The sequence below is a fragment of the Rhinolophus hipposideros genome (assembly GCF_964194185.1).
Source record: "Rhinolophus hipposideros genome assembly, chromosome: 2".
NCBI lineage: Eukaryota > Metazoa > Chordata > Mammalia > Chiroptera > Rhinolophidae > Rhinolophus > Rhinolophus hipposideros.
Genome location: NC_138048.1, coordinates 73,220,678 through 73,247,289, shown reverse-complemented (window position 1 = coordinate 73,247,289; position 26,612 = coordinate 73,220,678). Strand labels below are relative to the sequence as shown.

General features: G+C 41.8%; 1 protein-coding gene and 1 pseudogene across 2 annotated transcripts; both read left to right on the top strand.

Annotated features, from left to right (window-relative positions):
• The first annotated feature begins 3,325 nt into the window (after window positions 1–3,325).
• Window positions 3,326–16,669, top strand: CLDN11 (claudin 11). The gene is made up of 3 exons (XM_081067516.1): window positions 3,326–3,678; window positions 7,034–7,198; window positions 16,147–16,669. Exons 1-3 carry the CDS (start codon window positions 3,450–3,452, stop codon window positions 16,377–16,379), a joined length of 627 nt encoding a protein of 208 aa, XP_080923642.1. The 5' UTR covers window positions 3,326–3,449; the 3' UTR covers window positions 16,380–16,669.
• A 5,241-nt stretch (window positions 16,670–21,910) lies between these two features.
• On the top strand, window positions 21,911–24,158 carry LOC308506333 (protein MIX23-like; annotated as a pseudogene). The gene is made up of 2 exons: window positions 21,911–21,956; window positions 23,717–24,158. The product of its transcript is annotated as a protein MIX23-like (transcript).
• Window positions 24,159–26,612: the final 2,454 nt, after the last annotated feature.

Sequence of the window (26,612 nt, the reverse complement as noted above, 5' to 3'; positions counted from 1 at the left end):
CTTTAGTCCAAGCTTTGCTTTCAATGTGGGCTTCAGATGCTTGTCAGAAGACACATTTGCCAGTGTGACATGGATTAGCATTATAACTGAAGCCCATGTTAAGTTTTAGACGTAAACAGTAGAAAAACTGTTAACCAGCCTGTGTCCTTTTTCAGAACACATCTGGGATTTAGGGCACTAATTGGCTCTCTACTCCTCCCCTTGACATGTCTTCAAATAAGGATAAGATTAAGGAAGTTATGCTCAAGCCATAGGAAAGACTTATATTTTTCATAATGGAAAGAGAATGGGACCTAAGGTTGAAAGACCTGGAGTCATGTATCAGGAAGAACCTGGAATTACTTGTTCTTTTATATACTGTAGAAATGTGAAAAGATGGCAACATTTTCTGAGAGAAAATTACTGGAAAGGCCTTTGGAAGGTCTGAGGACACACTGTTGACATTTATCTGGGGTGACTGGACCCTGAAAGTCTGAATCTCACAACTGACAGAGTGCCTGGGATGGTGGTAGACCTGGGATATCAGGTGGTTAAGTTATGCTATACGGGCGGTGAGATTCTCATCGCAAGGAGGGCTTGGGGAATCAAGTCACAGCCAAGGAATGTGGACCACATCCTTGTAGTCTGTGGGCCACCATACCATCACCTGGGGCTAAGAGAGGGTTCCTATGGCCGCTGTCCGCTTCTTGTCTCCCAGCTCCTTGTGCTTCTCTGGCTGCCCCCACTTACTTTTCAATGGACACGGCCTCTCTTTACTTATGGTTAATTCATTCTAACAGGTTATGCCTTCCTGGCCTCCTTTGACTGGCCTTTTGTACATCTGTGCCGGGAGTGTTCAGAATTTCAATTGCTCTACATTGTATATGAATAATACTAACAGTAGTTAACATTTATGAGGGCCCATCAATGCTCGGCACTTTGTATAAGTAATCCTCACAATAACCCTATGGGGGCATCTGCTATTCTCCCTTTATAGATGAAGAATCCGAGAATTACATAAATTAAGGGTAGCCCAAGTGATGAAGTCAGAATATGAACTCAGGAGGTTCCGTTCCAAGATCTTAACAACTCTTTCTACCACTCAGTGCCTGAGTTCTGAAATCTGGCTTTATAAGTACCTCTATGTGTGTGACCTGTGGATGATCTGGGCATGGTTGAATTTTGATTGGTTGAATTTTTATCATTAGAATATCAAATGCTAATAGAGGTATAGAAGCACAGATTTTATAACTGCTTTTTCAATGAAATGATGTTGCTTGGAGATATATATATATATATATATATATATATATATATATATATATATATATATATATATATATATTTATTTTAAAGATTTTACTGGGGAAGGGGAACAGGACTTCATTGGGGAACAGCATGTACTTCCGGGACTTTTCCAAGTCAAGTTGTTGTCCTTTCAATCTTAGCTGTGAAGGGCGCAGCTCAGTTCCAAGTCCAGTTGCCATTTTTAGTTGCAGGGGGCACAGCCCACCATCCCTTGCGGGAGTCGAACCCAGCAATCTTGTGGTTGAGAGCCCGTGCTCTAACCAATTGAGCCACCCGTCCATCCCGGGTTTTTATATTTTATATTGTATTAATATACAGCTGCCTTTAAAAAAAATGTTGTAGGGAAGTATCTGAAAACATGCAGATCAATAGAACTTGGTGATAAAATGCCCCCAAACACAGTGACTCACTCATAAAAGGGACATATTCCTATAACACAATTTCCACAAATCAAACTTGTACGAATACAGCAAGAACACATAAGCATGCAAAAGAAAGAGTTTTGAACCATCATATTATAACACTAACCCAGGTTTATGGAGGACTTACTTTGTACCAGACATTGTTTTAAGCTCTATATGTATGTTAACTCACATAATCATCAGGAAACCTATGAGGTAGGCACTATTTTTATCCTCATTTTATAATCAGAAAATTGAGGTCCAGAAAAATGTAGTAACTTGGTCCCATAGCTAGTTAAGTGGTGTGGTCAGGATTTGAATCCTGACCAGCCTGGTCTTCCTTCTTAACCACTGCTCTCCTGGGTGATTATGGTGGCTCCTGTGATTGCAAAAACCGCAATTACTTTTGTACCAACCTAATACTTGACACTCTGTCATCTATTACACAGCCTTTTCTTTTTGTGTACTTGATTTCTTTGGGGTCTCCCCCAGGTCAGTCTTCTCTGGAAGACGTGGTGATTTGCCCTGACCCTCAGCCTTAGGGACAGCTACAGGAAAGCTCAGTACCTATGATTTATGATCCACATCTTAGATTTAGAGTGTTGAGTAGGAAGTTTTTGTGCTTGGTGAAATCCTTCATACCTTTACATCTCATGACTGGTGATAGAGGGATATGATGAGATAAACCAATTGTATAAAAGGAGTTAAAACTGTTTAATGTCAATATAGGAGGACTTCTCTACTTGAGAAAAAGAGGCAATAGTAGGTCTTGTTGGAGTTGCTGGAGAGAAGATGGATGGAGGATGTTGATGATCATTGCTCCCAGTACAGAGCACTCTGAGCCTGGTGGTGTTCTCAGTGGAGCGCAGATACTAACTTATTACAGGGCGCCTGGAGCAGTCAGCCTAGCTTTTAATGTGTCACAAATGGGATTCACGAGCCCTTTGGTAATTTTCAGGAAGTGGTAATCAGGACAGGTGCCCAGGAATGGTTAGCGGGTGGTGGGTGGTGAGATGGGCCCATGGAGTCTGACCCTTACCAGCTGTGTGAACTTGGGCGACTTGATTTCTCTCATGCTATTCTTAGCTCATCAGTTACAATCCTGGGCCGTGGAGCAACTGTATCAGGCGCCCGTGGGAGTACGGCTGTCCCCGTTCTCATCTGGAAAGGAGCGAGTGGGAAGACGTTGAGGTGGGATGGACCCGAGACAGAGATGAGAGGGGCAACAGGAGGAGACATACTTCCCAGCAGGATAGAACTCTTGCCTGACGGGAGCCCTCCAGGCGCTCTGCATTTCTGGGACCTGGAGAGAATTAGGTGACTTATTTTACTTTCCAACCCTGGCCGTGCGACGCCGGCGGGCCCGGCAGGGTGATCGCCCCGCTCCCTTACCCCGTTACCCCGCTCCCCTCCACACCCGACCTGGGACCCGGCCCTGCGATTGGTCGGCTCGACCCAGGGCCGTTGCCGATTGGCGCTCGTCGGCGGAGACTGCAGGGCTTAAAGAGGGGGGCGGGGGTGCGCTGCCCAGCCGCGTCGCTGTCCCCGCCGTGCGCCCGTCGCTGTCCCCGCCGTGGCCCGTCGCGCTGTCGGAGCCGGACTCGCAGCCTCTCGTGGCCGCCGCCGCCTCGAGCGGGACATCGGGCCGTCGCTGGACAGCGGCTCGCGCGCGCGGGGGAGGGGGGCCCGGGGCAGGAGCCGTGCAGCCCGGTGCGCGGGCACAGTTAGTGAGGAGCGGGGCGCGGGGACGCCGGGGAGGCTATGATGGTGGCCACGTGCCTGCAGGTAGTGGGCTTCGTCACGAGCTTCGTGGGTTGGATCGGCATCATCGTCACCACGTCCACCAATGACTGGGTGGTGACTTGCGGCTACACCATCCCAACCTGCCGCAAGCTGGACGAGCTGGGCTCCAAGGGGCTGTGGGCTGACTGCGTCATGGCCACCGGGCTGTACCACTGCAAGCCCCTGGTCGACATCCTCATCCTGCCCGGTAAGGACCCCCGCCTCGCAGGTGGCTGCTCCCAAACCCCGGACAGAGAGGGGGGCACTAGAGAAAACATTTTGGGGATTTGAAGACGGTTGACCACATCTTTCGACACTTTGAGTCCCACCTTGTTGTACAGGAATTAGGCAGCAACGAACTTAACCTCTCTCAGCCTCAGTTTTCTTACCTGGAATTTGGGAGGACAGAAGTGGCCACTGGCCGCGTCACTCTGACAACTTAATGACCTGAGACTTAGATACACAGAAGGAACTCAGCCCACGTTAATCACCGTTGCCCCACCTGCCCCAGGATCCTACGGTACTTAATTCCCCCGCCCGGCCTCCGTGCGCAGGTGCCCTGTTTTCCCGTTAGATTCCCCCCCGCAGAGGTGACGCGAGAGCAAAACGCAAGCGTTCCAGTGAGTTTCCCCTGTTCTCGGGGGACGAGGGACGGGCGAGGCGTCTTGGCCAAATTAGGGCCCTCCCAGCTCCGCCAGGTGGGTTCCCGCAGGCTCCGGAGCGGGGCTTACCTCTCCCACCCGGTGCCCCCGCCGTGGCCGCGCGCGTCTGCCCTGCCGACCCTCCGCGCCTCCGCGCCCCGCGGAGAACAGGCGCCCCTGGACGGCCGACTCCACCTCTGGAGAAGGAGGGCCACCAAAGGTCGCCCACTCCCCGCCAGCGCCAGCGGTGCGTCCCAGTGGGTAGAGAAGGAAGTGGCCAGCCTCTACCTTCCCCGAGGTCGGCCGAGGGTCTCATCTTCACTTGCTGCCCTGTTGAAAAAGTCTGGTCAACAGTTCCAATTCAGATGTAAACCTCGAGCGAGTTGGGTGATTGGCGAGGTCGCGGGCGCCCATGAGGGTTTTCTGTTTGGAATTTCTGTCCTGCCCGGCGGGTTTATTGGCCCTGGCCTACATGATTGCCTTGGAGTCCCACCTTGTTGTAGAGGAATTAGGCAGCAACGAACTTAACCTCTCTCAGCCTCGGTTTTCTTACCTGGAATTTGGGAGGACAGTAGTGGCCACTGGCCGAGTCACTCTGACAACTTAATGACCTGAGACTTAGATACACAGAAGGAACTCAGCCCATGTCTTTGTGGGTGGTGCGCCTTTAAAGGCATTTCCCAATTTTCTTAACAAGCAAAGTAACTTGGGCCCCTGAGGCCGCCAGTCTGGGAGCCGGTCCCTTTGTGCCCCCCGACTTTCTGCTCCCCCTTTAAGCCTCTCCTTTAGTGCCTCCTATTAGTCCTTGTATCAGAATCAATCTCCCACGCCTACCTCGTTGCTGCCCTGGTATTGGCTCTTATCACCATCACCACACTTTTCTACTTGTTTTTTGTTCATTGTTCATAAGTCCACTTCTATTGCATTTTCAATTCCACTGAGATGTTCATGGTGTCCTACCTTCCTGCATCTTTTCCTGGACTTAGTGCTGCCACCCGCACACAGGAAGTATGGACAATGCAACTTAGTCCTGTGTGTTCACAATCCCTTTCTCCATTTTAGACTTTGAGAATGACAGAGGTCTTGGACCCAGCTTCATGGAATGCTGGCATTGGTAGGTCTTTGTCAGGCTTTCAGGTCCCCTGCCCACAGTTTGGGTGATTTGGACACGTTACTAATCTCTATGCACCCTAGTTGTCTTCTTTTGAAAATTAAAATCAAACCAATTCCCTATCTTTCAGGATTATTTTGGGGATTAAATGAGATGGGAAATGTGAACCTCTTTTGGTGTAGTAGACGCTCCAGTAGTAGATATAAGTGGTAGCTATAATTTTTTATCAAAAACCAGGCAAGATATTTGTAGGAACCTTTGACTGAAGTGTAAAAGTATTCTCTGCTTCCTTTCCCTGAAATTAAGTTTATGAAGCATTCAGTGCCAAGCAGTTTATTTTTAAAAAACATAGACCACATGACAGAGGGGAGGGCATTTTAGGGAGGGCCTAATCCTTCTTGCTCTCCCTGTCCCTCACTCTTTGGGTGGGGATGTGGACAGATTTCAGTCTTCATCTTTTGATTTCCAGACATGGCCTTGACACCCAGCACGTGGACAGCCTGCGTCATGAATTTCAGAAGCTCGGTTTCTAGTTGATTGTCTCCACTGTGCCAGCTCCAGCTGTCCTACAAGCCAGAGGGGCACAGGGCTATGGTCAGAGGTCTGCCTCAGACTGTGGGTCTCTCTGGGCATCTTCAAGGCAATAGATACTTGATTGATTGATTACCCTTAGTTCTGAAGAAGCTAGATGGGCGATGGTCAGAAGAGCACTCTTACAGAGTTTGAATTCTGGCAAAGCATACGTAGCTTGCTAAGAGGGTGTTGGTGCACAGGGCACCCTGGCCAGATTTGGTATGAGGGTCCTGGTGTGTGAGGCAGGAGCTGGGGCTTGTTTTTGGGCTTTGTCATTAACTGCCTCGCCCAGGCCATGCCACTAGCTCTAATTCACTCTAAGCTAAAAGGGAGAGTAATAAATACAACCCCCCCCTTTGTTTTTGGAGGAGGGAGAGTGTTTCGGTGAGAAACAATGTATTTAAGGTTGTCATATTCTCCCAGTATCTTGTCAGATTTATTTTACATAAATATTGTACATATTGTAAGCTGTTTCTTAATAAAATTGTTGCCTGGCATTTTATTTGACAGTGTAAAGTTCGAGTTTTACTCTGCTCTTATTATTCCACTTGCTTATTCCTCCATTCACAGTTGTGCTATGTTTGCATCATCTGTTGTGGGCCTTGTGTTACCTCCAGGAGTCTTCCCTCTAGGAATCTCTGGGGCTAGAGGGATGCCTTTGAAGCAATGACAATGGACTACTAACACCAGCAATAATAGCCAACCTTTTGAGAGTACTTAGCAGGTGCTAGGCTCTGTTCTCAGCACTGCCTGAATTAACTAACTTGATCTTAGTTGAATTCTATTAGAGAGACGTAGGCACTATGATTTTTTTTACTCTATACATGAGGAAAGTGTCAAGACACAGTAGTTCAGTAACTTGCCCCAGAGTCCATCAACAATTGACTATCAACAGCCCATCCATCACGGAAGACTTCTTGGAAGATTGGAGTTTTATTCTGAATGTTTCCAAGGTGTTGTCATAATGTAATGGGACTCGTGGCCCCTTCATCCTGGAAGCTTGGACAAATGGTCTAGACCAGGGATCCCCATTCAGTCTCTCCAGCCCTCAACCTCCCTTTTTTTGTCACTGTGTCACTTTAAACATGTGAAGCGATCACGGGCAACATTGAACACATCCTAAGTCCTGAAATGGGCAAGAGGGAGGAAGACAAGTGGTGCTGAATTCCCGTGAGGCAGTGTTCAGGATCCACGGGGACCCTTGGTCTAACCCACCCTGTCTGCTCTCTTGCTTCCAGGCTATGTGCAGGCCTGCCGAGCCCTGATGATTGCAGCCTCGGTCCTGGGCCTGCCGGCTATTCTCCTGCTGCTGACGGTTCTCCCCTGCATCCGAATGGGCCATGAGCCTGGCGTGGCCAAGTATAGGCGGGCTCAGCTGGCTGGTGTTATGCTCATTCTGCTGGGTAAGACAGCTTTCTGTATGGTGCCCAATTCTGAGTAAACCTGATGAGTGTCAGCTCTTGCTGCTGCTTCATCCAGCTCAAGAGACATGTGAAAGGAAGCCAAGTGAATCCTCTGCGGAATAGACCGCCTACCCCCCCATGTATATCCCTTTGTGTTGCATGAGCAGTTCGCACAGAGGGATGTCATGTCTGTGGGGGGTGGGTCACTGAACATGAACATAAGTTAACAAACAAAAGGATGTTGAGGGTAATACCTAAGGGAGAGACTAGAAGGATGGAAAAAAGTTACGCAGTAGCTCTCCATTCAGGCTTCACGATGGAATTCCCTTTTGAAAACACCAGTACCCACGTCCCAGAGCAGGTCAACTGAGTCAGAATGTCTGGTTATTAGCCCAGACAAAGATATTTTTTGAAAGCCTCCCAGGTGACTCTTACATGTAGTCAGGGTTGAAAACTTCAGTTAATGTATAAAGAAGAATAGAGAACGAGGAGGGCAAGAGAAAAGTAAGATGTTGAGGGTGGTAAACCACTAGCTGATGGTTCAGCCTTTCATTTAATAAGCATTCATTGAGCGCTTGCTGAGTGCTAAGCACCATGGTAACCCCGGGGCTGCTGGAAAGAAGGCAGTGTCTGCTTCGAGTGTACTTGGACATCTTGATAGAGTGTGGCATATGCTCATTTTAAAAAGCAACACAAACTGTGCACACATGTCGCAAGGCACCTAAACCAGACTGGAGGACCTAGAGCAGAAGAGGACCCCAGAGAGTTGGAGGGAAGGTGATCAGGTTACGGATTAGAGGGAGGGACAGTCCTCGCGCAGAAAATAGCGTGGATTCATTCTCTTTTCCTGATTACTCCCTCACACCGAGGGCTTGATTTAACCACCTAGGGACGGTCTGTCTAGCTCTGTTCTCTTCAGTGATTTCATATCTATGTTTTTCTTGAATGCTAATTCCATCAGTGCATGCTGAATGCTGTCTAGACATAAATGAGAAAGCAGCTCTTGTTGCAAAGTGCGCTGATATATTAGTGAGGAGAACTGGATTAGATATAAAGTCAGGCTCTCCTGGGACAAGGAATTCCTATCCCCAAACTGGTATCAGACCATGTGCTCGAGGGATAAGGGGAAGGGATCAGGGTTCTGTTTGGGTCATTGTCACTTAGTGATGGTCAGCAACCGTGACACCAGGGAGGGGATGTGAGCAGTAGGGGCACCATTTCACAAAGTGGCAAAGCGATGAAGGTTTTCAGGGGCTTGTGAAGCCTCGGAGAATTCAGTGTGGGTTTGTGTGCGTGTGTGCGCGCGCTCGCGGTGACAGGAGTGAAAAGACCAGAAAACCACTGTAATTTGTGGGCATGGACATTTTGGTTCCAGCCACAAAGAATTTGTGTGGGAGTGACGCACAGAATACAGAATCAGCCTCAAGTGCTTCGTCTAACTCACAGGGGTCCCCTCTTGTGGTACTTTTGGTGGTGAGACCTTTGTATTTAAATTGTCTTTCCAATGGGTAGACTGAAGTTCTACAAGCAAACTGGTTTGTAGAATCCAGAGAAACCCTTCTTATCCTAAACATTTGATGTTTGTGACTTTCCTCTCATTCTTACAGAAGCCCCAGAAGGTTCTCTCTTGGGCTCTGAGGATCCAAAGCTGAAGGATGAGTCTGTTGTGTTAGGTGTTCATTTTTAGAAATTCTGGTCTACAATATAAGAGTCACAGAATATCCACAAGGAAGAGAATACATTTAAAAAACCCCACAAAACCAAACTCAAACGCTGTGGAACATGAAGATATAAAAGCAAAGCTCATATAGACAAATTGGTATATAACACCTCAAAAAAAATAAACAACAAAAAAAATAAACAAAAAAATAAACAACAACTGAATCATCTAGTTAAATATGAAGGGTTATTAAAAAAACAGCAACCAGTTGTTTGAAACTTTCTACCTGAATTAAATAAAGTTTTATCTTTTTCAAATGGGTGGGTGAATGTGGACAGAATCATGGAAAGGAAAGTGAGGTGGGACTGGGTAATGATATGAGTTCCTCAGTCCGTTTGCTGCCTGGAGTAAAACGACTGCGGGGCTGTTGACAGAGGCTGCAGCTTTCTGGTCACTGGCTGTTAGGACTGGACGGAGGGCACTGCTCCTGGCCCTCTTTGTATCGTTGCGTTTTCAAGGTTACTTGCTTCCTCGTTGGTGACTCCTGTCTGGATTTATTTCTCAGGGGGTGGCCCCTTGCCTTTGGGTTGGACATTATTTTGACTGGAACGAGCTAGCTCTGGAAATGTAAAGCTTATTGTCTCAAGTGTAGCACCTGCTGGTCTCCTCTAGGTTTCTCCCCATGGAGCCAGAGAGCCTTGTTTGCCCTGTTTGCAAAGGGTGGGAGGAGCTAGAGAGAGTGAAGGCTCCCTTTGTGTTACTCTGGATTGGTTTCTGCCACTCTCCCTCTCCAGGAGAAGCCAGTGCTGGGATTGCACTGGGTCCCTGAGGTCACCGATGGTGCTCCAGCTGAGGTGTGGTCACTCACCAAAGGGACCAGACAGCACGGGGCTTTGGGGACCTGGGAACTGGAAATAGTGTTGAAGCTCATCTTGGTATGGAAACTAGAAGCACTATTAGTTAAAATCAGTTCTCCCAGACCCTGAAAATCTTTAATTGTTTTTTTTGAAAGCTTAAAAACATTATGTCTGTTGTACAACAGCTTTATCCTCTCGGCAGTCTAAGTTTAATGGTGTGAGGATTTGGTTCCTGCTGTGGGGGAATGAATGGGGCCCTGATGCTGCTGGCTTCTTAAACCAGACGAGTAGCTCCAGGAGCAGCAGGCTGCTCAGATTGGAATGGATCTGAGATGAATCTAATCTGTGGTTTTTCAAAACCCTCTGCTGAGACAGGAGGTGTCTATGCCCCAAATTGCTTTATTTTATTTGGAGTTAGACCAACTGTACTGAATCTTGGATTTACCATTTTCTAGCTGTGTGAACTGGAGTATTACTTAATGTCTCTGAGACTTTATATAAAATGGGGACAATAATATCTCCTTCTGAGGTTGGTAAAAATGGTGAAATGATACATGCAGATGATTTAGCAGGGTGTCTGGCACATAGTACATGCTCAGCAAATGGCTGCTATTGTTATTGCTGGTGTTGATTAGAGGAAATAGAGATCTACTTCAGAGGGCAATTGGGAATTCTTCTATCATGTCTAATTTCTGCAGGGTAATAATCTCCACATGTGGAACTGGTAAGGCGAGACAGTGAACTCCTGGAAACACTAAGTGTAATCCTAGTCTAATAGAAATATTTCCTTTGCTTACTTTGTAGAAATGTGTGTAGGAATCAATAGTTGGAGTTTTTTTATTCCATTATAAAAAGCCACAGTAAGCTACCTGATTGGAAATGCTCAAGCTTAGTTTTGATTCAGTCTGAGTCTCACCTCACTATAAGTTAGAAAGTACTTGATTTGGGTATTTCTCGGGGAGATGGGGTGGGGAGTGGAAGGAAAGGAAATGCATTTTCCTTCCTAAGTGGAAGGCTTTCATCTTCTCTCCTCCTTTTAAAAAACATGGCCCCAGGAATACTCTTTGTATTGGAAAAAAATGTTTTAAGTTGGAACTAACAGGTTAATGAAATTGCAGTAAAATAAAGGGTGTATACAAATGTGGCACAAATTGAGCTTGTCATGCACACAGAATCAGATGTCCTACAGGCAACAGGAATCCTTGGGTGTGGAATAAACAGTGATGCCCTTTATCTAGGGGTCTTAATTAGAATAGTTAGAAAAGGTCTTCCTCCAAATTCATCAGCTTTATACAAACAAGTTCTTCATCTAAATCAAATGGCATCTTAATATAGTTGTGGCTTAAAATGACTTTATCAGTAAAATTGGAAGAATTCACTGCTTTATGAGGTCTCTCCAGTCTCTAAATTCTGTGATATTAAAAAAAACAAAACAAACAAGCAAAAACAACACAATCATGAGATTGGCTTTGTAAAAAGGACATAGAAAAAAAATATATAATGATGTGTGGAATAGAAATAAAGGGAAAAAAATGTTGAAAGCAGGCCAGGAAAACGATGTACTCAAATATTCCATTGACTTGATGGTTGTGCTATATATTAGAGCTTCCTAAAAGTCATTGTGTAAGAGGTCTATGTCCTTTGGCAGCTATGTTTTCCTAAGTCAAAATTTAGAGAATGATAAATGAAAAGAACTCTTTTTTTCTAATTTCAAATTAGAAGGGAACAACAAATAAATATAACTCCAACCAACAGCTCGTTAGAAATCTCATTACTTGTTGCGTTGAGTTAACTGGCTTCTTTGTGAAAAGCTAAAGCTAACTGCTGTTTAGATCGTATATGATAACAGTATAGATTGTAGAGGACAGTGTTCGAAGCATTGTGAAATGTTAAACGGGGGGGAATTTTTTAAAAGAGGATTTATTATGGAAAATTTCAAACATACACAAGGTAGAAAGAATAGTCTAATGAACCCCACAAACCCAAACTCATTCTCAATAATGATCAACTTATGGCCCATCTGCTTCATCTGTCTACTTCTCCTTTCCTTTCAGTCCCCAGATTTTTTTTTTTTAAGCAAATCTCAGATGTAATATCAAGGAAGATTATTTTCAGTAATCTTAATATAGATCACATTAACTTAAGTGATTTTAATGAAAATATTGCTTTGTGTTAGAAATGATGCTTTGAAAAGTCTTCTCAGTGCTTCATAATGAAAGTGACAAAGCCTGAAAACAGAGGTGCTCATTGGAGAAAGGAAAAAATGTTGGTTTGATGCTCTCTTGTCTTTCTGGGCCTCTTTTCTCTGTCTCTCTTTCTCTAAGTGGTTACCTCCAAACACACCTGTGCCAATTTTAACTTCATCACATTTATTTAACTCCATATATTACCATATGTCATCTAGTCCCTAAAGGTATTAAAAACTACATTTACATTTCATTGCTCTAAAATTGCCTTTCCAAATATTCTGTTTGGCTACATCAAGATCATTGTTAACTTTTAATAAGGGTGTATTCTATCAACTAAAGAATACATTATATTACATTATTTGAAACTTACCAAAAGAGGCAAACAATTTTATTCAATGAAGAGCAAGGACTTCTACTTGTAGAGGACAAGGCCAGATGAATCAATATGTGCACAGTGAAGCTTTCTTCTGCCTTTCTCTCCTTCTTTTGTTTTTTAAGCTAAAACTATCCTCAATTTTCACTGTCTTTCCCTCCACAGATGACAGAATTTTCCCACTTGTGCAGTAAACTGTTGCATCTTCTAAAGGTAGAAAGGAGAAACAGATTGAAAAATCTGAGTTTTAAAATTCTTCTGTCCTATTTTTAGAGATTTAATTTAAAAATAAATTCTGATGACATGAAACCAATGAAAATTCCCTCTATCTTTCTTCAATTTTCTTTATCTTACAGGTAATGGTGACTTTTTAAGAAAAACATTAAAAAAAATTCCTTAAATAGCGGAAGGGACCATTACAATCAATCAATCAATCAATCAATCAATCAATCAATCAATCAATCTCTGTCTCTCTGTCTCTCTGTCTCTGTCTCTCTTTCTCCAAATAGAAATAAATCTAACACATCTTTTATGTTTCAAGAAAGCCAAAAATTAGGCTCAAATAAACTCTTACAAAAGTTTAAAGAAAAAACCAAAAATCATTGCCACTGCTATTAATATTTCACGTTTTAGTTGAGTTTTGACTTTCATTTTTAACTTTATTGATTAAAACATCCCCTTTTCCTTTCAAATAACTGCTGAAGTTGAGTAAATTCTCCCTTTTTAGTTTATAAACATTCTTCATTGTGAGTTCAATTGAAGGTCACTGTTTCCAGTGAACCTCTCATTTCCCTTCATGTTGTGTGGCCGTCTGTCATCCCGTAGTGGTTTTGATGTGGTTCGTCTTTGAGAGCCACAGGAATTCCACTCAGAGTTCATTTATCTACTAGGAAATAAAGACTCTGCTGGTGCTCATTTGTCTTGTTTTGCATGGATTATAAAAGAAGGCAATCTTTAATGAGGTAAATCATGAGCTTGTAACTTTATGTGTGTTAAAGTCACATGAAGGTTTTATGATTTTGGAAGTCAGTTTTGGTGGGTGTGAAGTGGAAAGTAGACTTGAAATGAGACCACCTCTCTTCCACCCATCCATATATGTGTCTATCCACCCATTCACTCATCCAGTCCTTTAGGTTCATTATTTAAATATTTAGACGTTTTTATGATTTTTCCTTTTTTTAGTGAATTATACTGGAAGAAAATCTAACAAAATCCCTAAAACACTCAGCATCAAGATTGATGATTACTGTTGGAATACTGAGCCTGATTCTTTCTTTATATGAAGATAATCTTGTTTTATTAGTTTGCTTATTAAACTAATAAGGGGAAGAATTAAATGAAGTTAGAAGTAATTTCTGATATTATTCTATAATATGTAAACCAAATCTGAAAGTTCAGTTAGGTTTATGTGACATGTGGGGAATGCTTTTGTGTGTGTGTGTTGTACACGTAAATACAAAGAATTGAAAATATAAAACTTAATTTAACCGTAAGCTGTTTTGAAACCTGTTAATTGTTTATAGGAAAGATCAGTTGGATTGAACCAAATCAGTTGTTTCGGAATCAAAACTTCTTTCCTCTGTGGAATTCAGCTTTACATTCCCCAACTTTTCCTTTTGATAAGCTTAGGTGTTTGGAATCCATTGCTAGATTGCTGTTTTTGCCCATAGCAGACAAATGCCACTTTTGGGGTCTAGGGGTGTTTAGCTGGAATGTGTATTGATACAAAGAATCTAGAGCAGTTATCTCTGGCTGAAACACTGGCGAAGAGGTTTCAGTCCCTTGTCCTGAAAGAAAGGCTTTTCTCTGTGCCTCCCTGTGAGTATGACTACGGTAATAGAGAAGCAGTTCTCCAAGAGTGCCAGATTTGGAACATTGGCAAGAGGAAGAAAAGAAAAAGACTTTTCCCTGTATCAGGTGTTCAAAGCCCCAGGCTGGACAGTGAGGATTCCATTAACACTGGTCTTCTGGAAGGCATTTTATTTACAGAAGGAAAATACATCTTCTCATATACAACTATTACAGAAGCTGGCATGATTGTAGTCACTCTTGAACAAAAATACAGCCATTAACATATGGATAGATTTTTAGCTTCTTAGATAATTTATATAAACTCCTTAAATATGTGACTAGTTCACAATTAACAGAGTGAATTCAGGCTCTTAGAAAGCCAATTTGAGCAATTCAAAGGCCCCAAATTCACTCTCTCCCTCTAACTTCCACTTGGGATCTATACATTTGTAGGATCGGAATCATCTATTGAGGTCTGTCTAGTCCCAGTTTGTGGGGGTGGACTTAGTCTTTTGTCAACAAAAGCCTATGTTACAAGCTACACAAATGCAGTGAGACAGTTTAAAAGGCCTTTCAAAATGGTTAAGACAAATCTTTCGTTCAATTTCTAATGTACCAGGCTGTTAGATTTGAGGGTTTACGTTAAAGAAAAACTATATTTCTTCTCTGTGAGCATAGAGGTAAGTTAGAAAATCACTCAGCATGAGTAGAAATCAGAAAAATCTTGCTGAATTAAAAGTAACAAAGGTACTACAGGTAGGTAATATTGCAATGCTCTGTCTTGAATTTATTGAAGTATTTATGGTTGATGATTGGAAACAGTATTAATATTATTATTGTTGTTGTTACTATTATTAGTCTGTGAACTTTAATGTGTTATCCCAGCTTCAAGCTTTAAAATTTCTCTTCTGCTTGTAGTTGTGAGAAATCAGATGATAAAGGAAGTTATGGAGTTACTTTGTCTAGTGCTGTGTTGTTCAGCACAATAGCCAATATGATTAGGAAAATTTAAGTGAATTACAATTCGGCATTCGGTTTTTCAGTCTTACGGGCTTCAGGAGAAACAGTTGATAACCCACGTAGCTTGTGTACACTATTTGACAGTGCTGATCAAGAGCTTTCTTTTTTTTTTTCTTTATAAGCTGCTGCCTGCCCTTGTTTCGTTCCTTTGTTAATGAGGAGGGGAAAAACTAGATGATATAGAGGCTGTTTCTTATCCTAATCTTTAAAATCTAAACCAAATCTGAAAGTTAGACTGGTTGGGACAAGACTGTACAGTGCTACCATGATGATCCCATCACGACAAATACATCACCATAAAATCCTTGAATGGGTAAACTGTTTTACTCTAAGACTATTCATTTTTGTTTTGAGATTTTTGTGATTGTGAACAGCGTAACACAAACTCAGACTCTTAGCTGATACTCCATTGATGTCTAGCAATAATTTACCCCAGCAAGAGAATTTTCATAGCTTTCTCAGGTCTTTGTAATGCGAATTGACTAAATTAAAAAAATATAGTAGAAAATTGAAGTGGGCATTATCTTGTTTCTCATTTCTGAATAGCTCAGGTCATTCAGTTATTCAACTGATATGCATTGAGCACATACTATGTGCTTTCCTGAACTAAATGCTGACTTTAGAAACATAGGTTAAGACATGACCCTTGCCTTCAAGGAACTTGGAACTTGGAATGGAAAATAGACATGTAAAGAGATAATTATTATACAATTAGGTGAGTGTGATAATAAAATTATCACTTTGATATATAAGTAAATACAAACACATGTTTTGGATTAAGTGATTTATTTCTATGCTTTTACATTGGACTTCTTTTGTCTCTGCCATCTGTTAGAAAAATAAGGACCTAGCAGTTTGATACAAGCTTTCGTTCAGCTTATTGTACATATGCAAACATTTAGGTTCCAATTGCCCAGGGAGTAGAGCTGTGTGTATCGAGTTTTCCTGGAGTTGGTTGGAAGCCAGGGGTGTGTACATGTGGAATGAAGGGTGGCTTGCTCACTGCACCTGGTGTATGATGGGTATGCCCAGTCATAGCCTTCTTCCTGTCTCCCCAGCTCTCTGCGCCATTGTTGCCACCATCTGGTTCCCTGTGTGTGCCCATCGTGAGACCACCATCGTGAGCTTTGGGTACTCCCTGTACGCAGGCTGGATCGGCGCTGTGCTGTGTCTCGTGGGTGGCTGTGTCATCGTCTGCTGCGCTGGAGATGCCCAGGCATTTGGCGAAAACCGTTTCTACTACTCTTCGGGTTCCAGCTCCCCTACTCATGCCAAGAGCGCCCATGTATGAGAGGGTTGCCGGCCTGCCCATGGAGGTGCTGCAGGTGCTGGGCCCATGGCCCTAGGTTTGCTCGCCACAGTCGTAGTGGGGGAGCCCACTCCTCTGTCTGGCTCCAAAGCCAAAGGTCTAGAAAAGCATCCTGTCTGGCATTTTGTAGTCTTAACAACCCCGCCCTCCCCATTTTGTTGTCTTAAATCTTTAGCTCAGATAATGCCCACACATTTTTCTCATTGTTTTGCCCACTATTAGCTCTTTCTTGGGCATTGCTTTGTTCATATATATATATATATATATATATATATATATACATATATATATATATATATATATATATATATATATATACATATATATATATATATAATTTTTTATTTTATTTTTTTCCTCTTTCTCTTTCTACATTTTAAATACGTTGCAAACATTGCTGAACTGGGTGTGGGGGAGAGAAATACAAGACACTTTTCAAACTGTTACAGATGACAATGGGAGCCTCATGAAGATGCCTCTCTGTCCCTTCCCTCCTCTTCAGCTCTAAGGTCATTTAGTTATAAGCGATAGAAAAAGATAGACTTGGGCACGCGGGATGGGCGAGGGAGGGGCATCGTGGAACTTTCCCTTCATGGGAGTTTCCCTTTTGTAAGTTGAGGACAAGGGGTGGGGATATTGTTTAGTTTGTGATTTTACATTTATCTGTACATACTTTTTCAAGATTGTTCATTTTTATAACCATGGTTTTCCTGAAATTCTCAATTCATCAGTATGAAGGAAATGAACCAAATAGGCTTTAATTGTGTGATAAATAACAGTACAAGGGAGCATAACGCTAACTGACATTCCACAAAACATTTTTGATTTCCAGGTTTGTGTGATGGTTTTTAATCCTGCACTTGCATATGCTTCAACTTAACACATTTTAAAAGCTTTTTTTCCTTTCCTCTATTTTTATTCTGTTAGCTATCTTGAAGTGATATTGTTTAACATAAATTGTACTGTTGAATTTGGCTTTACGGGTGTAAACACTGATGGTGTATCAGTATCTGAGACCCCAAACTCTCCAAATATTGATGGTGCATTTTGTTCTTTAAGTGAAATCTGTGCAATAAAATAACAGACTGTCTGCAAAACTGGCCTTTAATATTCTGTGGTATCCAGAGGTATGACATATTGGTGTTAAAATAATTTCATTAATCTCTAGTAATTTATCGGGAACCCAATCATTGATGCAAGAAAACTCATTCTGCACTGCCCTGAATAATTAAAAAATTATATTTTATTCACTATATTGTGGTGGTAATGTGTGGTCATAAAAGTATAGCCTAGATGCTCTCTGGGTTTCTGAAGCAGGGTGACCTTATGGCATCTTTAAGTCACATATAAATGAGCGGCAATCAGAAACCACGCATCAAGCATTACGCAGTTAAACTTTTAAAATCTACTTTGTAATTTAGTAAAAGAATTGAGTAGGTATAAAAGAAACCCATTTTATTAAAGCTTTAGGTAATCATATCTAAATGCATTATGTAAATGCATACATATAGATGTTTGGAAATTTTGGACAAAGACAGACACATTGAGTTGATTTTTGTTTGTTTTCTGTTCCAGAAACTGTCCAGTTATGATTCTGCTCTAAAAAAAACCAAACAGATTACAATCTACTTTGGCAGTATTTTTCCAACAATACTAATTTCATTAGCTGATAGTATAATAATTGGCAAACATTTCCTCTTTGGAAATATCCACTTGAGTTGGTCATTTTGGTAGATATTTGTGTACATTAGGAGATTATAACCTGATGGAAACAATTTCTAAATTACTTACATAGAAAAGACAAACTTCACATTGGCCAAAATATTTGCTTAGTTATCATACAGTTTTGATAAGGACATAAGTCATGAGATTATATGGGAGGACCCTCCCTTCTTCATGAAAACTCAGCAGGTTATGACTGTGAACATGAATGAAGCAAAAGGAATTTGGTGGTGGGGGCTGGACAATTCAGGCTTTGGGTCCCCACATCCCCTCTCCTCCCAACCACGGGCTTGAATCAGAAGTGTCAAATCCTTCTCCACTTATGAATGTATGTGCCCATTCACTTATCTCCTTCCCTACGGCTGCTGCTTGCTTTCTCATGTGCGAGGGTAGGCATGCTACATAAGCCCCACTTTTCCCTGCAGCAGAAGAAACACCCTAAATCTCTCCAAACTGACTGCTGCTGGCCTAATTAGGGAATTCCACTTTTTAGGTCCTAGCTCCAGTATGAGGGAGATAAGGAGGGGTAGCTGTTCCTTTAGAATAGCATTGTCCAGCAGAAATATACTAGGAGCCACATATGTCTTGTAAAATTTTCTAGGCATCACCTTAACAAAGCTAAAAATAAGTGGAATTAATTTTAATATATTGCGTTTAATCCAATACATCTAAAATATTATTTTAATACTTAGGCAATTGTTAATGGGCTATTTTATGTCCTTTTTTGGTATGAAGTCTTTGGATTCCAGTGTTTGTTTTACACTTACAGCCCATCTCAATTGTACTAGCCACGCTTTAAGTGCTCAATGGCCACGTGGGGCTGGTGGCTATTGGATTGGACAGCACAGCTAGAGGACAACAGGTCTGGCTCAGAACCCATCAAGAGGAACTCAGTCTTGATGATTTCGTCTGCTCTCCTTAGAGCTCCATTAGAACCTGGCAAGTAGTGTCAACAATTGTCACCCAGGGAAGACAATATTCCCCATCACAAGTAACATGGCAGACCCAAAGTGCTCTACCCGAAAAACAGGGAAAAGGGAATTCATGCTCTTGAAACCTGTTTATGCCAGGAACTTCACACATTTAATTCTTCCCCCAGTCCCCATTGTATAGATGAGGAAAATGAAATGTGGAGTTCAGATTGTCAAGGTCAGATAGCCACTCTATAGAACTAAAATTGGATTGAAGTCTAGTTGTAAAACCCTAGTTCTCTAATTTAAGAATCACTATTAGGAAGTCAGGTGAAATGCGGATTCGCTGTGTTCACCCTCACAGACCCAACTCTGCTGGGTACCCCCAAATCTGTATTTTTATTGTGTACCTTCAGTGATTCTATGAGGTAGTCCCCATGCAATATAGTGAAGGGAAAGCCCTCTTTCTCATGCCTTTCTGGAGGTCAGCTAATCCCCTCTTTGTCCCTCTTTGATGGCCCTCAGACGGGAGATTACTTTGAGAGCTACATCCAGAGTCCTGCTTACCCGCCCCCCCCACCTTTGGCCTATTCTGAAGAGACTACATGCAGGGGATCTTGGGTCTGAAATGAACCAGTTTAGCTCATGCTTTCCAAGAATTTGACATAAACCAAATTAGAGATAGAATGTTTCAAAGAAATCTCTGAATGTAGGGATGCTAGTTACAAGACAGCAACACAAAAGAGAAGGCTGTGTACTTAAAGAATACAAATTACATATTTGTGCTGAATTGGTGGTTTGGAATAACAATAGAACAAAGTTTGGTTGTATCTTGCCCTGTGTGTGTTTTTTCTTTTAAATTTCAACTTTGCGTGTCAGGGTCTCTCTATACAATGTACACAATGTGAACTGCAGCATCTTAAATGTTTGGCAGGACATTCATGCTCATGACATCACATGCTGGCAGGACAGGGAGGCCACTGTGGGGCTGGCCCCGGGAAGAGGCCGCATCAGTGCTGCCATTGAGATGTCCCCACAAAAGAGTGTGTGACAGCCAGATGTGCTGCTTAATGGAGACTGAACCAGAATTGTAAGTGGAGTGTTGGCACATGCTGCTTGTGGCTTGAATAGTAGCTCTTGAGGAATCTATATTTCTTTACCTCAACGCAGAATCTGAGAACTCAGGCTTTGTGGTCCTGTGGCTGGGGGAGGGAATGGAGATGGAGGGACTTGTCACTGCTCCATGACCCATTGTTGAAATGAAAAACATGGAAAGGTTAAACCATTTCTAGAGGACTGTGGAAGGTAAGAATTGCTTATGCTTTATATCAAAATTACCTTTCAAGGAGAACCCAGTTGTCACAGAGCCCAGTCTGGGGCTTTCTTTAATTAAAATGGTCTTTCTCTTATGTTGAGTTCTATACAGCTTTGCTTTTCAAACTGTAATGTGCATACAGATCACGCGGATCTTGTTAAAATGCAGATTCTGATCCTGCAGTTCTGGGGTAGGGCCTGGGATTCTGCATTTCTAACAGGGTCTCGGGATGCTAGCACAGTTGATGTAGACTCAGACCTGGAGTAATATAGAAAATTTGATCCCCATAGAAAAATACAAATCAGAAAATAAAAGTTGCCATCATTACATCATTAGAATTTCTTTTGTATATATTCTTGGTCATCATTTTATTTTAAAACCAAAATCACTAACATACTCTATGTATAGTTTTGTAACCTGCTTTAAACAAAACAAAACAATATGTAGAAAACATTTTCTATCTCATGAAGTGTTTTTCTAAAACAATGTGTTGTTTTAAATTTATTGGGGTGACAATTGTTAGTAAAATTACATAGATTTCAGGTGTACAATTCTGTATTATATCATCTATAAATCCCATTGTGTGTTCACCACCCAGAGTCAGTTCTCTTTCCATCACCATATATTTGATCCCCCTTACCCTCATCTCCCACCCCCTCCCTCCTTACCCTCTGGTAACCACTAAACTATTGTCTGTGTCTATGAGTTTTTGTAAAACAACATTTTTAATATCTGCATAATCTTCCATTGTTTGGGTGTACCATAATTTACTCAAGGAATTCCAAAGTATATCTTTGTTATTCCGATTCTTTTCTAATTTGTTTCTAAGTAATTTTGCCATGAAGATCCTTAGATGTTTGCACATACACATGACAGTCTCTTTAAGATAAATTCCTAGAGAGGAAATGCTGGATCGAATATCCCCAAAGTGTTTTAAGAACCATTCATGTTTTTGCTAGAGAGGTGCCTAGTTTCCCCTAGCTCTTCTAACAGAATTCAGTATATCAATTTAATTTGCTGTTCTTTTAAAATTATTAGAAATAATTAAAATTCACTGATGTTGAACTGGAATTACGTAATAAAATTACTTAAGAAAATACTTATTAAAAATAGTTAATGAAGACATTTCAATAATATTTATAGTGGGACAAAAGGTGTGAAGAGGGGAGGCTGAGGGTCTGAAGTTCAGCCTGTTCTACATTACAATTCTGCTTCAGTTGACTGGTCAAAGGAGTCCAAACAGGAGCATTTATCTCCAGGAGACCTTGTGTTGTGGGACACTGATGCTAATAGCATCAGAGTTATGAGGGGGTAGTTCTGGGACTAATGTTAGCTAAATCATTGTTTTTACATTTTATTTGCTCCCTCATAATCTATTAAGCATAATATACTGAGACAAAAACAAAGCAGGGTAAAAAAAAAAATGAATCTGTTGCTCTGTCCCCAACCCTTCTAGACATTAATTTTGTGTTTAAAATAAAAAGAAAATTTACCTGGGTTCTCTTGCTGCCTGTTTCTTTCTTTCTTTTTTTTTTAATTCATGTTTCAACTAAGGGTCAGGAAAAATGCACATGAAGGAGTCCTTTCAGCAGCATGAGAAGGTCCAGGACTGTAGGAGATGAGAGCATTTGTACTACAGGGCAGACAGGCTTTCGGGTGTTGGCTTTGGCTTCCAGGAGCAGAGTAGAACCTTTCTCCGGTTGGGCCAGTCATAGTACCTCAATGCCCTGAGAGGACAGGGAATAGCCCCAGTGGCCAGCAGTTCCTCCATACTGGACCAGCCAGAGCCCATCCCTTACTGGAACTGTGGGTCAGAGCACATTCCTCTCAGATAGCAAAAGTGGAAAGAAGTTAGCCTGAGCTCCTAGTAGCTGTGGTTCCAGCACTGTGGAAAACGAGGGAAATGAGGCCAAATACAGAGGGACATAGAGGCAAAAGAACAGAGAAAGGGCTTTATGGTATATGAGGGCCTGGTTTCATCATTTCTGAGGTCAGCCTCACACGTGATTTGTTTACACAAACTGATACCCTCACTCACACCTTTACTTTTCCTAATCAAGTTTTGTCAGTTACCACTAATTCTGACTAGAGAGAGATTCTAGTTATAGGCATAGGTACCACAGTGTCCTCTTCCTTTGGGGCATTGCACCTTCTCTTTCACCAGCTGCATGGTCTGAAGGGACCATGACCCGCCTCCTTTGCCACAGTGAAAAGTTCAGAAGATGGATGTGTGATCCAATCAGTTCCAATAAAGTGACTCAATAAGTTCTCTCCTGGCATTTTTCAAATTGATATTAAAGAAGGAGACTGTTCTTGTCCAGTTAAGAGAGATTCCAGTATCCTTGTGATCTGTCAACCTCGTGAAGGAGCATATCTGTAAGAAGGGAGAGGATGGGCAGACATAAGAGATGGACAGCAGGGTGACTAACAATATTCAGGACTCTAGTTCTAGATGACCCTGGAGCCAACACCATCATTTTAAGTCAAAGCTAGTCTGAGCTGGGGCACATTTAATCAAAATAGTCTTCTTTAACAGAGGGCCACTTGAACCGTTTGGTTTAGACCTCAAGCCTGAGGCAGTCTCATATTTGGGCCACTGCTTGTGGTAAATTTATACAGGGAAGAAAGCCAAGGTTTCATAACTAATGTTTATCCTAACTGAAACCCATAGATACTCTCTTCACCTCCACCACTGTCCCCTTACCACCTGTCCCTTATGTTAGCTGCTAAATCAGAGTTTAGGTAAACAGAAACCACTTTAAGGTTGCAAACGGAGAATTTAATACAGGGAATTGGTTGCAGATAATGGAATAGCTGAAAAACCACATAGGATGATGAAGTAAATCAGAGTTTGGCAATAGTAGAAAGCCACTACCAAGCAATGGAGAGGCAATGAGAGGCCATGCCTTTAGAACCCAGAAACTGGGGCATCTAGTGGGAGCTGGGACTATGGTGGGGCTGCCAGATGAGGGCTGAGACCACAGAGGGAGGGGTTGTCCTGTGGGATCTGGGACCATGGGATAGACTCAGCTCCTGCTGAGGGAGCTACCCAAAGCAGAACAAAAGAGGGAGCAATACTCTGGTTTCTCCCCTTCTCCTACTCTCCAGAAGCAGCTATCTATATTCTGGGGAATATAGATAGAAGAGTAGGAGAAGGGTAGGAAGTGGTTCTCAGAACAGACAGATAATTAAGTCTGAATATGGCAGAGCAGATTTAAGGATTAGGGAACCTTAAAATCTGGTAGCTGCTGAGGCCTCAAGAGGTGTGGAGTGGAGGGCGGGAACCCTCTGAGAGCCTGCTGTACAGTGCCTGCCAAATGAGTACTTCTGGACTTGTTTACCACATTGATTCAACACTGATTCCAGTCCAGCATGGCGGACAGTGAAGAGTGACGGTGTGAATTGTGAAGAGTTCGTGGAGTTCCAGGAATTACTCAAGGTGATAAGCAGATCGAGGACAGAATAGTACATTTATTAAACACTACGGTTCCAACAGCTTTCTTTGCAGGGAAATTGATGCTAGCCAAACCCGTGAACAACTTGATGCATCTTTGATGGCAGCTCACGCAAGTAGGAACAGTCACAAAAAACCATACAGCTCAGATCTCATCAGTAATAGAAAACCTCCAAGAAGAGAGAGAAAAGAATTTGGACAATTCAACACTATTAAAGCAACTTAGAAAAGAACAGTCAAAATCGAAATGGATGTAGTTAGAATTGAAAGTTGATGAAGTGGTAAATGACAGGAACTGGAAGTGGGAATTATTTAATGAACGCTGCTGAATTCACTTCAAGCCTCTAAAGAATGAATAAAAAGATACTTTTTTCTTTTTTTTTTCTTTTTTAAGGACCAGATTGTCTCACGAGAGCTCGGCATGACAGACATCAACAGGACAGGCTTCCTAGGATGATTTCTGAGTCAACATTCCAAGAGCTTTTTTTGATTTCAGTCCCACTTAGCCAAGACATCAAGTATAAATTATTCTGATTCTGTAATACATCATTTATATATCACATTGTGTGTTCACCACCCAGAGTCAGTTCTCTTTCCATCACCATATATTCGATCCCCTTTATCCTCATTACAGAATTGTACAACTGAAACCTATGTAACTTTGCTAACAATTGTCACCCCAAAGAACTTTAATTAAAACAAATAAATAAATGAATAATTCTGATAATTATGGAGAAATCAACCATTATTTTATAGCAATTCTTAAAAAATTGTAAGTATTATGATAATTTTCTGAAAATAAAAATAAACAGAAGTGAAAAAACCCAAACTGATTCCCAAACCTACCCTCCTCAATGGAACCCATTATGCTTTTGACAGCACTCAGGATGTCTCACAGTTCGACTGCTCAGGTTCAGAGATGAACCTGCCTCTCTTCTGGTGCTTCCTGGAACCAAAACCAGAACCTGAGTTCTAGACCACTTCCTTTCCCATTGATGCTACCTTGGCAGGGCAGGGTGGGGGGCCGTTTCTCATTTTCATTCTCACTGTCTTCTTATCGCCTCAAGACTGCATTATCTCCTTCCTGGATGACTCTTTCCTCTCCTCCTTCCAGTCAACCTTTTGCTTCATCAATACACAAATCTCAGTATGTGTTCCCCTCACTTGACATCATTTGATGTGTCCCCTTTGCTCACTGGATAAAGTGCAAATGCCTTAGTTTGGCATGCAAAGCTTCATCTATGCCTACCTGGCTTTTATGAAAAATGTTTATGAGTAAGAGAAACAGACTCTAGTTAGAGGAAACAAAAAAGAGATATTTTGGGAGGAGGTAGGAAAATAGGACTTTGAGGAAGAAAACTTAGTTTCCACAGGAAACCAAACCCAGAGAAGGGAAAGTGCAAGGACAGTTTTGCAAGGGCTCTGTTGCTAGGATGAAGGAATTCCAATCATGTTTAGTTTTTTTATCACTTAGTTTAAGATTCAAATACCAGGAAGGGAGCATCTGATTGGCTAGAAGGGTCATGTGCCAGCCCCTGAGCCAATCACTGTAGCTAGGGAAATTGGGTCAGACCTGGGACATATGCTCCATGTATATTTCTTTTCCTGGGGAGTGAGAAGGAGAATGATTCTGCCAAAGGAAGTTAGGGTCCTTTTAGCAAGGAAAGGGGACACTCATGCTGAGAGGATGCAAAGTAACACATGTTCATTATACCAATATCCAAAGGTTTAATTCAATCATTAAACTTCTTTTCCATTGCCTCCCTCTTCCACATTGCCCCATGAGCTCATCTAGAGAATGTTTTGGAGGGAGTCAATCATCACTCAACAATGGACACTTTATAGGAGAAATCACCTGGAGCATTATTATAAATTTTAAACTTTTTTCTTAAAGCTGTTTGTATTTTCAGTACATCTAAAAAGCTATTATTAATTAAAATAACTCCCTTATTCTGTCTTCTTGGAATGGAACAGAATTCTGAATTAAGTAGGCCTTCAGGGTATGATGTCAGCTACATAATTCATGGCTGTGCTATGTTTTTAGATCTGTGCTTCCTTAGAGCTTATGGATATTTTATTAAGACTTGAAATCCTGCTTATTATTTAAAAATTCACAAGCTCTTAAAACTTTGGTCATCTTAAAATGGGTTTTATGAGCATCTGATAAAATTATTTATTTGTTCATTAATTGATGCATTTGTTAATTAAGTAAACATTTAATGAGCACTTGCTATGTGCCAGCCATGCATAGCTATAAGATATAAAAAAAGAAAAAAGACCTCCAGTCATCAAATAACTGACAGTCTAGTGTGTTTTCAGGTACATCAATAATGATGCCATTCGCTTCTTATTGTTGTCACCTTTAACATACTTTGGAAAGTTACACCCTGACTAGAGGGCAAAATAAAATACCAACAGATGCACATTATGGCACAGATTAAAGATAAGAGTTTATAGAATATAAAGGCATATTGACTAGGTCTTCTTCCAATGTTGCACCTTTTTTATGAGTGTTGAAAGTCAGCCAATCCCTAAGGTCCCTAAAGTCTATTGATTTAATTATGAGCAAAACTGAGGAATCAGCAGGAAAGTGCCTTCCACTCCAGGCTTCTTTCTGTACAATGTCCTGCTAAGATCTTCAGCAGAGGAGCATGCTGTTTTTTCTTGGGGCTGGAATTTACTTGAAGGTGTCAATCTTCTGCTTCTCTGAATGATTTAAAAATTCCCTCTCCAGGTGAGATTTAATCGTGATGGTTGCAACAGAAACATAGCTGAATCAGCTGGCATTGACACATACATAAAATGCATGGCCA